The 12417-nt window shown below is 44.6% G+C and overlaps 1 protein-coding gene across 2 annotated transcripts in view; it reads right to left on the bottom strand.

The window, feature by feature from the left end:
- Positions 1-12121, bottom strand: part of mxi1 (max interactor 1, dimerization protein) — a gene marked incomplete at its 5' end in the record, with an annotated part of 39332 nt that extends 27211 nt beyond the window's left edge. Inside the window, 3 exons of one of the 2 annotated variants that reach the window (XM_080721939.1) lie at positions 4466-4495; positions 9019-9127; positions 11890-12121. In XM_080721939.1, coding sequence (XP_080578065.1) covers positions 4466-4495; positions 9019-9127; positions 11890-12121 — 371 coding nt within the window. Of the gene's footprint in view, positions 1-4465; positions 4496-9018; positions 9128-9332; positions 9771-11889 lie in introns of those variants that run through there. The other variant, XM_080721940.1, reaches the window with a different exon arrangement.
- Positions 12122-12417: the final 296 nt, after the last annotated feature.

Genomic DNA, 12417 nt, shown 5'->3' with positions numbered 1-12417 from the left:
TGAGCTTGTAGATTTCCTATATATAATACGGCTCGGAGGTATCCGTGTTAATATTCCACAGAAAGCCCACGCTGAAAGGTGTTTAACACAGTGTTTACACAAACTCGACTTAAGCCAATACTGCGTCTGTGACCCCTGCCATGGGCAGCGAAATCTGTCACGGTCTTTATTATGGACGCATGGTCCTGATGAACAATATGAAAATTAATAGGTGGGGAGGAGACTGTTGACTCCTTTGGATTTTATTGTAGTGAGTAAAAAGCCTGTCATATTAACCATCAACACAGACATTATTAAAAAAAACATGCTGGTCGAATCACAACAACATTTTACTGTACATCTAGAGCACAGACCATTATGCTCCTAGTGAGTGTGACAACAACGGATTCGAATCCAACCACTTTTTTGGACTTGCATGTCTCTCTGCCCTTGATTTCCCGTCTCTCTACACTGACCTACTGGTATCTGAATCAAGCCTTAAGAAAAATGGCATCTCTACACTGACCTACAGGTATCTGAATAAAAACTAAATTGCAAAAAATGTACGGCGCACAGTGTAATTCCATATTTGTGTGTTAAACTACTCGGCCTCAACATGACTAAACCACGACTGGCCTTAGCCATAATGTGAGCAAATCTTCCATTTGACACGTTTCAAACAACAAAGACTTCTAGAGAGGACAGGGCGATGAAAGGGTTGTTTAACAGCAATGTTATATATAGTAGCGGCATTACAATTCTGCTAAATCTGCACCCACACAGTCCATTTTTAACGCTCGCAGAGTTAAACTAACAATGAGGCTTTTACCGTGTACCGTTAAACCCAACTAACAGTGTAATTTAGCATGTGACATGTGGCAGTAAAATGGGTTTGTTATGCGGAGCGTTGATCAAAGTGGCAGGGACCACAACCGTTATCTTCGGTGGTGCCGCGCTATGCGAGCATCTGGAATGTGTTTTTTTTGCACACACACAAAAAGAGCCTTTCATCTTGAGTCCTGTGGTCTTCTTGCCCCGTCATGACTTCAGCTCTTTGCAGAGAGAGGGGGTTATCAGGTCCTGCGGTAGCAGCGGAAGGCGAGGCCTTCACAGCCGCAAAAGAGATGTGAGGGCCTGATAAAAGTGTTGCAAAAAGGCCCCAGCCAGCCGGGGCCGTAAACAGCCAAACACGTAAACAGCCGCCTCCAATTTACAGCACTATAGAAGGAGTCTGCTGAGATGGAAAGACAGGGGCTGCCACCACTCCCACAATTACACAGTACAATCCTATGGGTTCATTTGATTCTTAAGAGTGTATATTTGTACACTCTCAGAGGTACAAATGGATAAATTAACACTGAGGATTTTACTGTGTATGGCGTAAGCCTCGCACACTTGACTGCACAACTATGCCTGACACATATAGCTTACAGCGGGACATGTGCTTAAGGGGGAATTGGATTAACCGCTGGCAAGAAAGGAAAAAGTGGGGATTATGAGCGATTTCGACCTAAAGTGTGCCTCTCATAAATACAAATAAAGATGGGTTTTACATTTTTGCTAATGATAATGTGAATGGGCTGGAACTGCAATTCACCTAACAAACAACTAGGGATGAACCGACTAGGAAATTTGGGGGGCCGCGATAACGATGTTTAAAATAACAATTCACCTTTTATTTGCCGAGCTGCATATCCGGTACCACTTAAACCCTCTAGAATTGGTAAAAGGTACTACGTATAATATATGTACTTGATAGTCTTTTTTCACTCTCTATCAAATGTCTTTGCCAAAAAATAGCTGATCTACAAGCTCACAACGCGTCGCGTTGCGACCCTAACCCAGTATAATGGATTTTGATTACCCCGATAATATCGTAAATCGTGATTTCTTTTGTCACAATAATCATGATATGAAATGTTCATATCGTCTCATCCCTATACACAGATGTTAAATATAGAGTCAGCGAGGCAAGTATCGGCCGATACCGATGTTCAGCCCATTAACACTTGGGGAGCCAAACGCGTTCAGGGACGAGTTATGGCCACTAGATGTCACCCTGCCACAGGAAGTTATATCGTCGAGGGACGAGTCAACAAATAGTTAACTTTTCGAGACCGCAGCTTCCCTTTGCATGCCCTGAATCCATTACGTCACCCAGCCAGGGCAGGAAGCCCCCTGTCTCTCCCCACACGGAAGGATTTTACATGGCTTTAGATTCTACTTTGAAACATAAGAACGGCTTTATCTGAGAATGAGGTAAAAACAGCCCCATGGAGGCAGAGAGCTGATTGTTTTCACGGCGACACTTTACCGCGAATTTACCGCGATTTTTTTACCGCGAGTTTCGCGAGCGTTTGTAAACAAATGGAGTACCTCCTCAATCTTCTCTGGACACGCACGTGCACACGCACGAAGCTTGCGGGGCTCATCAAAACATAACGTAAGTCAATGGTGGCACCAGCAACAGCTATAAATGTTATAAACCTTGGCCGCCCATGTGTTAATCAGTGCATCCCTAACAGCAGCAACCCCAGACTCAAGGTGTTCAGCTTTTAAAAGAAATCACACTCGTGTGAACTGAGCGGTGGTTCCCCCCCCCCCCCCCCCCCCCCTTCCCCCCTGTGTGTGTGTGTGTGTGTGTGTGTGTGTGTCTGTGTGTGTGTGTGTGTGTGTGTGCCTGGTCTGGCCTGGCCTGAACAACAGCGCCCCTCCCTTAACATGTGTGGCCAGAAAAGGCTACTGCAGGCTACAGACAGACAGACAGACACGCACGCAGACAGACAGACAGACAGACCCACACACACGGCCACGTATAGGAGCGTTGTGACCACCGCTCAAAAACCTAAGTAAGGACAAGGACTTGTAGGTGCCTCATCATGACTTGTGCAGTGTTGCACAGAACAGCATGTTCCAGGCCAGCGCCTCTCTCTGCCTCTCCTCCTCCCCGTGAGCACAACAAGCACGGAATATCACTTTATCTCTGCCACATCCCACACATGGTGGTGTCACATGGGGTGGCATGGAGGAGCACTGACGAAGCAACCTGTGTGGTGGGTGATGCTGCTGTTGCTATCTCTCTGGGCCAGTTGGGCATCCGGCGGGCCTCATGTGAGGGGGGGAGATTGGCAAGGCAGCGTACACTAGCACCACAACCACAACCATGACGCATGAACTCTGTGATGGACTATATTTAACCACCATGAACCCTGGCATCTACTATTCTGGGCATGTCACAATAAGTGAACTTTTCAGCGAAAGCTTGTAGATCGGCTATTTTTTGGCAAAGAGATCTTGTGTAGAGGAAAAAAGGAAGGGAGACTATCCCCCTGGGGTACACCGGTCAGCGAAGTATTTTGGTTTTAAGTGGTTAACTCAATGGACACACACATCCTTTTGTTGTACGCACATACTTTGAGATAATGAAATGGAACGCGGTTGTTTTTCTTATTTACCATAAGTCCTGAAAGTCTAGCTGTACGTATTTATGGTCTGGAATTGAACCCTATTCACGGGTAGGTTCGCTCTAGTTACTCTTAAGTCTCTCCGTCTGGACAACTTCAGCGTTCCTTGGGTGCGGGATCAGGTAAGTCATGAAGAAAGGTATATAAACCGCACTCACTTTGAATCTTTAAGAGTCTTTTTTAATAGAGATGCAGCCGCAGTAGCTCACATAACAGACGTGTTTCGTCTGTTAGGCCATCATCAGTGTTGAACCCTCTCACAGCACAACCGTCTTGTGAAACTCCAAAGCCAAAACACAGACGACTAGTGCCCAACGTGGGCGGTGGACTCACAATCTGATAAGGGCTTCTAAAAGAAACCACTATCTTTTGTCTCCGCCGAAGAAGCAGTGGCAGGGCAAACCATCACAAGCCACGGCCTATTTCAATACGCCACATTCCTAATGGTACAGAGATGCTATCTTGTGAAGACCGAGATTTAAATGAAAAATCCAAGTGCTTTCTTTTACGTTCAGGTGAAACCCATGAAAAGCAAGCATCTAGTTGGGGCAGAAACTTTGTGACCATTAAACCCTCCTCCACCCCCCACACACACACGATCCACTCAAAAGACATCTTTACATTTCAACAAGCGCTGAACTTTGGTCTCCAGTTTCAGTCCCTGCCTGCATGCACCCTTGCCTTGTCCATGTAACTCAAAGCCCTTAGCAACCACTGTTGCATAAACCCATGCAGAGCTGTGACTCAGGGGTGTTGGAGACAGAAAGAGAGAAACAGAGAGAGAGAGACAAATGCCCGTAGCTCATTGGAACTAGATCGCCCTTTACTTTTGTTTCTAATGACCTGTTGAAGAGGAAATGCTTGCTTGAGGACAGGCTAAAGCCTGGGCAAAGTAAAAGAGAGTGAGGAAGAAGAAAGATTTGAGGAACTGGTTATAGTGTCAGGGCAGAGCGTGTGTGTGTGTGTGCGAGAGCATACAGTGTACTCAAATTAAGTGACTTAAAAGCAGAAGACCAACTCACCTATTCTTCTCCAGCTCGTTGTGTGTGGACCTGCAACAACAGAAAGTAGAGAAAATGTCACAAACGTAACAATTTTCATCTGGGAGGTGTCAACAAAAAAAAGAAACGGACAATCTACAAGCACACTCGCATCGAGATGCGTTGTTGTGAGCTTGTGTAGATTGGCTATTTTCGAATGGACGACTTATAAAATAGGGCACAAGTGGTTAATAACAGCCTAGACTTGCATGTTCAGGTCTATTCACTCTTGGAACCTCATTCTGCACAGGCTGGCTAATATACACATAAGCCGGACAAACAAAGCCCAATAGAGACGCACTGAATTGGCTTTGCCTCGTTTGAATGGATTTATTAATTAATCCCAAATGAGACAAAGTCAGGGCCAAGTGCAGTGCAGCCTTCGCACAAATGCTAACAAACTCCTCGCCCTCCCCACGTGACTGTCGGCCGGGCCTGCAAAGTTGCACTACAAAGCCTTGACTACAGCACAACAGATCTGTGTGTGTGTGTGTGTGTGTGTGTGTGTGTGTGTGTGTGTGTGTGTGTGTGTGCGTGTGTGTGCACCAACATACGCTGGTGGGTGAGTGCGAGTGCACACACGGTAGCCAGGGTTCAGTGCTCTGTTAATAATGTAAAGTGAATCAGCTGGCCCCTAAGAGCTTCTTTGTGTGGAAACACACTGAAGGGACACGGGCCCTCCTCCTCCTGATGCATAAACGGCTGGGTTCCTACTCTCGCCACACACATAAAGTGCACTGCACCTCAGGGACAGGCTTAGGGGGAGGAACCCGTTTCTCCTGGGTCATGTGACCGTCAATTCTCCTTATTGGGTCTCCGCCCCACTCTCTTTTCTCGTCTTGTATTAACATGACAGCCCGTTGTGTTGTTAGCATGGGGGCACAGGAAATACCATGACATTTTGACAATGGTGCTAGTGGTGGTAGGGGGGTAGCCCGAGAAATAGTAAACAAACGAAACCATTGCTTTGGTTCCTTGCAGCTTGCGAGGTTAGTCTACATGGGAGTTGTCGCCACATAAGAAAGAAGGCTTTTTTGTGTGTGTGTGTGTTCAATTATTTATACCAATAAAAACACCACATGTCTCTGTTGTGAATACATTACTGTACTTGTAGTTAGGGTACGCAAGACTGGGTATCAACTCGGCTGTGACAGTATATTTGATTAAACATGACAAGGTCTATGGCCTATAAGTGGACTAGCAGCTATCACAAGGAAATCATGAACCTAACTAATAAGCTGGCCTGCGCCATTACCAGAAAAACCCACAACTGCCGCTAGCGTTCACGTGCATGTGTTTGACAGGTTGCAACTCACATTCTACAACTCTGTGTAGTCTGTGGCAGCTCCCCCTGTAATGCTCTGAATAGACCAACCACAACAACATAATGTATCTTTGGTTCATCGAAGCCTGTATTACCCAAACCTTTTTCCTTACATCTGACATTTGTTTACTTTTTAGAAAATACAAAAATGCAAATTATGATGGATTGCGCCCTGCCCTCCTGCGATCTTCGGTGGCCCTCAAGGGGGTCCTGGACCTCAGGTTGGGAACTACTGATCCAAAGCACTTCATCTGTATGACAGCCAACCCCCTTGTGCTCTCTCTCTCTCTCTCTCTCTCTCTCTCTCGTGTGAAGCTACCATTACTCTGAATCAGTGGCATCTCTTAGCCCAGCCCCCCACTACAGCCAACAGTGAAGCAAACACACACACACAATGTCTTTATACGCTTCAGCAGAAACCCACTCAAAAAATTCAATCTAAGTCGCCTTGATTTTATATGCTCTTTTATCACTGTAAATGTAAACCCGTTCCCCACCTCCCATGCCATCCATCAACACGTCAGAATCTCAATGACAATATAAACAACACCGAATTCCCTTCCGGCAAGCATGCTTGTGTATGGGCATGCACACAACCGACGCTCACACGCGCGCGCGCAACACAAGCAGCAGGTCAATGAGATAAAGGCGACCCCGCTGTAAACAGTAGGTGAAAGGACAGCCTGAGATAAGCCCATCACTTTAAGCCTCGGCGTGTCACAGAGGAGCATGGCCTCACCTGGAGCATGCCTGGACCTATATCTGATGGTGACTGTTGCCATGCAGAACTAGGCAACGTGAGCGATGCGTGCTGCGCTGATGAGTAATGCATGGTTCCTGTTTGTGGCCCGTTCCCTACATTAATATTAAAAAGCTCTGAGAGATAGAGGAGACTAGGCTTCCTGATGCCTCGTTGTCAATGGAAAGATTCACGTAAGAAGCACTATAGGGGCTGAAATCACAATGAGTCGTATCGGCTGATTTATACATCGCCATACGACAAGAGTCGAACAGCGTCGAAAATAGCCTGATCTCCCAGATCAGAATGTGTCGCATCCGAGCTTGTAAGATCGTCTATTTTAGCACACACGACTCTGGCTTTATCTGAGGAGATTCCTGGCTGCTGTCCCTGTTCTCCCAATACACATGTCTCCCATCAGAGTGTACTGTACTTTACAAGAGCCATGACTGATGTGGCAACATCTGATTTGTTACTCACACATTACACCAACTTCAACTACATGATAAATATTATAAAGACATATTTTATAATTGCTCTCTCTATTTGCGCAATCTGCCTCTATGTTGACCATGCACCTTATGTATATGTCCTCTTGTTATCTGACTTGGTTTCACTTGCTTGTTTCTATATTCCCTAATCCCTACCCTTACATGTATATGACCCTTTTCTGTAAACTGAGAAATATTTCAACCAGTCTATTAGTACTACTAAGACACCCTAAGGGTGATAAGCTAGGACGAGGTCACACTGAGACCACATGAGACTGACACAATATGTCTATATATGGGCATTCTCAGAAATAGGCTTAATTGTGACCGTGGGTAGCATTTACTATTAGCAAATATGAAAACCTGCAGCTCAGTGCGTCAGTCAGTCACGCTCCATATATGTCCGTCCATGTCCCTTTTATGCCCATGTATGGAGATCCCTGGTGTCATATATGGGCATAAAAGGGACATGGACAGCCATATACGGAGCGTGACATGAGGCGTGACTGACACACGGGAGCTGCAGGTTTTCATACGGTCACAATTAACATAAATTGTGACAATAAACTTCAAGTTCAGTTGATATTACAAGGTAGGGCCAAAAGACATGCTGGATGCACAATCCAAAAATAATAAGAAGATAGAGTTGCAGAATAATTAAACTGCAAAAAGACCATATATTGCAAATGTATAACTGATTAATTAACTTCTAATTCCTCAAAGATCTCCAGGTATGTGTGTTTGAGGATTTGCAAGCAAAACGTGCCATAAATAGCAGCTTTTCCCTTTTAGGGATAGTGACAAAACTCTCGCACACTCCCACAGTGTAGACACTAGGATATCATGTGAAAATGTGGAAATTCCTCGCGTCAAAAATAGACTATCAAAACGTAGCATGTACAGAAAACAATACTGAACACGTGTCAGTCGCTAGTGGAGCAAATGCGGCACGTTGTCAAGGATTCTTCGTTACGTTCTGTAGGTGTAACTTTTACCCAGGTCCCTCCCTAGCAGCTGCAGGCAGCTTGACAATCAGCTGATGAATGCTAGCAGCGAGCTGTTGATGCTGCTACCAGAGGCGTCAATTGGGTATGGCAAGCTATGGCAGATGCCATACATTGGCTACAGGGAGAAATAATAAACTGTATTTTTCATTGTGCCTGTTGCTAAGGTATGGCAACATGACTGGTGTCTTGCACGCGCGCGACGGCACGCGTGCAAGACACCAGTCATGTTGCCATACCTTAGCTTTTTCTGAACTGACGCCACTGGCTACCTACCTACCCCCACTAAACCAATAGAAACCTGCACTACTAAACCCTAGACTGGAGTTTTAAAAATAGACAATTATTCTCAGTAACGTCGTTTCATGACTGCATGCAAACTTTGGCTTCGGCGAGGCATTGGTGCTTTAAATAACGCTGTAATAATAATTAATATTTTAAAATAAAAAACAGACCTACAAGCAATCAACGTGTCACTAAGCGACGCGTTGTTTGCTTTAAGATCGGTTATTTTTAGGCCGCGACACCCTCGCATGAAATGATTTACATTTCGCAATTATACATTGCGCAAAATCATTCAAATTAACCTATATTTACAGTGGTGGGGGGGGGGAAACTCATCTTCAAAATGCTTGTAGATGGGCTATTTTCAAAAGGCCAAAATGTATATAGGCCTAGGCATAAGGGCTGAAGTGGTTAATGCATGTTTTGTAATAATAATCAAAATATACAAAGTAACTAGTAGCCTGACTAAAGTTTTCAAATAATTATAGTGAAATTAAAGTAGGCCTACAATATTTACCTCTGAGATGTAGTGGGGTATAAGTAAAAGTATTGGAAATACTCAAGTAAAGTACAAATACCACAACATTGTACTTTAGTAAAAGTACTTAGTTACTTTACACCACTGTGTCACACACACGGCTATGCTCAAATAAAGAGGAAAAGGGGACACAAATTGAATGTAAAAGTCTTACCTGTTGTGGGTATTGTTGAACTTCTTGTTTCGGAATTTCCTTTGCCTCTGGTAATTATTATTTGTGTTTTCATTTGAAGGTAACGTCGACGCGTATCCGTGTTCACATTCTGTTGGATGGAAGAAAAAAAAAGTTAAAAAACCGTGGTGAGTTTTCACGTCTCATCGCAACATGCAACCCCAAACAGGGCTGCCACGTAAACACGGACACAGCCGCACACTAATTTACATGTACAGGATAAAAGAAATGCGGTGTGTGTTTTATTTTTTTAACCCTTCTTGTTAAGAGACAGCATGTCGGGATTCCACCATTACCTCTTTCTCTCCTTTCTAGATATTCCGCAGCTTCCAATAATAGCTGGATGTTTATCACCTGAACAGCCGTCATACTTTGCCTATGGATTTAGTGCTGGCTTGTTGTTTTTTAACGTGTTATAGCGTGATCGTTAAAAAAAACTGGTACAACCGATCAATATTGAAAATGTTCGATCGGTTTCACACACGATGTTGCTTTAAAAAAAAGAAAATACTGATCAGTATATTCGCTGGCCCACGATCAGCAGCCTTTGTCGAGGGAGAGAGAGAAAAACAAGCCAGTGTTTTCCACCAGCTTACAGAGCTGCAGGCAAAGCTTCACAGGGTTGATCATTAAAAACGGCGAAACCACCAGTGTATCAAAGTAGTAAAAGTGTCATAGAAACACGATAACAAACTGTACAAAAAATGTATACAAACAATATAAAATGTGCCCCCAACAACAACAGCCCAGAGCCAGCAAAGTCCCTGCTGCTGTTGCTCGTTTCGTTTTCCTTTCCTGCCCAGTTTGTTTACCTAGGTTCTACAGCTGGGGGGCGGGGACCTCCAGGGAGAGAGGGGGCTTGTCCCACCGCGAGGTACCCTGGGAAACCGAGTCATTGAGTGGCCTGATCCATTTAGTCACAGGCCAGCTCGACACACTGCATTTAACCACGGCCAGGCAGTAATAGTAATGATCATGTGTGCGCTTGTGTTGTTGTATGTACATTTTACTTTATTGTGTTTGTTCAATAGTCAGCTACTTGACCTTATACAGGTACAATCCCATGTCTCCTACTACAACAGTGGTTCTGAAAGTGGGTTCTTCTGCGGGATGCCAGGGGCCTTTGAGGGGGTTCCAGGGGTCCCTAGCTAAATGATTGATAGTTAGGAACCAAATGCACCCTTACAGGTCTGTAATGTAGCCATTGTACAGTCTCATAATTATGGGCCTCTGTGGCCTAATGCATGTTGAGAACCCTTGTCATACAATGGCATAGGCGGGCCTACAAGATACTGTATAAAAGGCCTACAGTTTATCAATCAAAGGCCTATGTTTGATTAATTATGTGAGTGGTGATGATGATGATTATGAATATGATGATGATATTGACTTTCAATAATAACAGCCTATACAAACAGCAGGATGATATGATGCTTTGTGTCTAGTACTTCATCAGTTTATAATCTAATGGAGGATAAATACATTCATTGATTAATGGGAGAGTAATGAAACCGGATGCTAAACGCGCCAAAATAATACATTTGGACCTCAGTTGTTCAGCATGGCAAGTGTCTCTGCTCTGTCACAGTTTCTCTCTCCACAATAATCCCACACAAATCCTACAAGTCCCATGATTCATCAGTGCGGAAGGGTGTATGTGTCGGCCGAAGTCAGGCCCAGCAACACATGACGTCACTGTCAAGCGGGCACCCGATTGGCGGCGGGCATTGACAGGCGTGAGAAGCGAACTTGCTCTCGGCCAATCGTGAGGGCGCTTCGCGCCATGTGGAAGCCATGCGAAAACACACTCACAAAATATAAAACCAGGAAGCAAACAATCGGTGATGAAGAGAGAGAGAGAGAGAGAGAGAGAGAGAGAGAGAGAAGGGGGAGCAAAAGCAGAGCCAGTATCTAGTGCAACATAATGCATGTTACAATATTATAACTGGTGCAATATGCATTAGACAGTATTCAATTATTCATTGCAAATATTTGTATAAAGATCAATGATGATCATGACAAGCAAGCGAATGTATTTTATATGACTTGCAACATGATTAGCAGACCCGCAATAAATAATGAAGTACCGTAGACATCATTAATTTCACATTTTGACAGAGAAGTAGTCTGCCACACGACATTAAAGGGCATGGGGGCTATGCAAGAGCGGTTCAGTCTTCAGCTACACAATGCATGCCTGTGTCTTAAGCTGCCAAATGTCAAAATATAAAACCCACGCTATAAACTAATATAAGTGCCGTTTATAACGACTTCTCTTCGTTTCATTTTCATACACGGCCAATTCAACAATCTCTGGGCTAAAATAATGTCTACAGCTCTGCCGATTAAAGTTGTTTTAACCAGAGCCTGATGCGAGGAGGACACAATGACATCATCCTCTCAACTGAGTTGGAGGGCGCTGCAATGTGGTCAGAATTTATCTCATAACGGAGTGGCTGCCAGCATGCACACCCACACACACCCAACCATTATGTCATATATGTATCTCTATTCTCTACTGCAGGGAAATATCATAGATCATTGATTTGATTGTGCAGTTGCAAAGTGCTGCAATGAATGTCCTACATGCATCTGAAGAAAGATCGTTTAAATATGATTATACTAGAACCATAAATAGGTTCTTTGCCCCTCCATAACAATACCATGTAATGTTGCAGAAGCACTGGTCAAGTGCGCCACGCATAGACATTATAACGGGCTATGGTGCTTTTAGTTGAAATGAACTCAGCCCTTTGTTGTCTGAGACACTGTGTAGACAATGAAAGTCTTGTTTTCGTGAGATTCAGAAGCGCACGAATAAAGGCCAAAAAAATGCAACACAAATAAACTCACTTCCATCCTTCCTCTCGGCGCTCTCAATAAAGCTAGCAGCCTCCAGCAAAACTTGCACATTTTTCAGAAAAGTGTTGATCTGGTCCATGGGGGAGTCTTTGGAACTGAAGACGTCATTAAACGGGCAACTAGACATGTCGAAGTCTTGCTGATCCATGGACGTTTCGGAATCAAAAAACACTTCCTCGCTCTTCAGCGTCAGACCTCTTCTTTGCCTCTCACTTTTGGCCATTTTCGTCTCGGTTTGTGTGAGATCAGACTACTTTCTCAGCAGAATAAACTCTTGAGGCTGCAGCGGCTGCCAGACAGTACTGTAGGTAGGTAGGGGTTTGTGTGAATGCGGGCTGTAATGTGGAACAGCGGCCAGTGTCTGTTGCGGTGCGTGGGGAACATGAGCCCCCCCTCCTCTGCCTCGGGAGCTCCGCATGGTCCTTGCGCCTGTCAGTGTAGGCGCACACTCCAGCCTTTTATTTCAGTGGTTCTCAACCTGTGGGTCAGGACCCCCAGGGGGGTCCCCACATTATTATT

Source organism: Nannobrachium achirus, assembly GCF_963921795.1.
Source record: "Nannobrachium achirus genome assembly, chromosome: 3".
Taxonomy (NCBI): domain Eukaryota; kingdom Metazoa; phylum Chordata; class Actinopteri; order Myctophiformes; family Myctophidae; genus Nannobrachium; species Nannobrachium achirus.
Note: the sequence above shows the minus strand (reverse complement) of the source record. Positions and strands in the feature narration are given on the sequence as shown.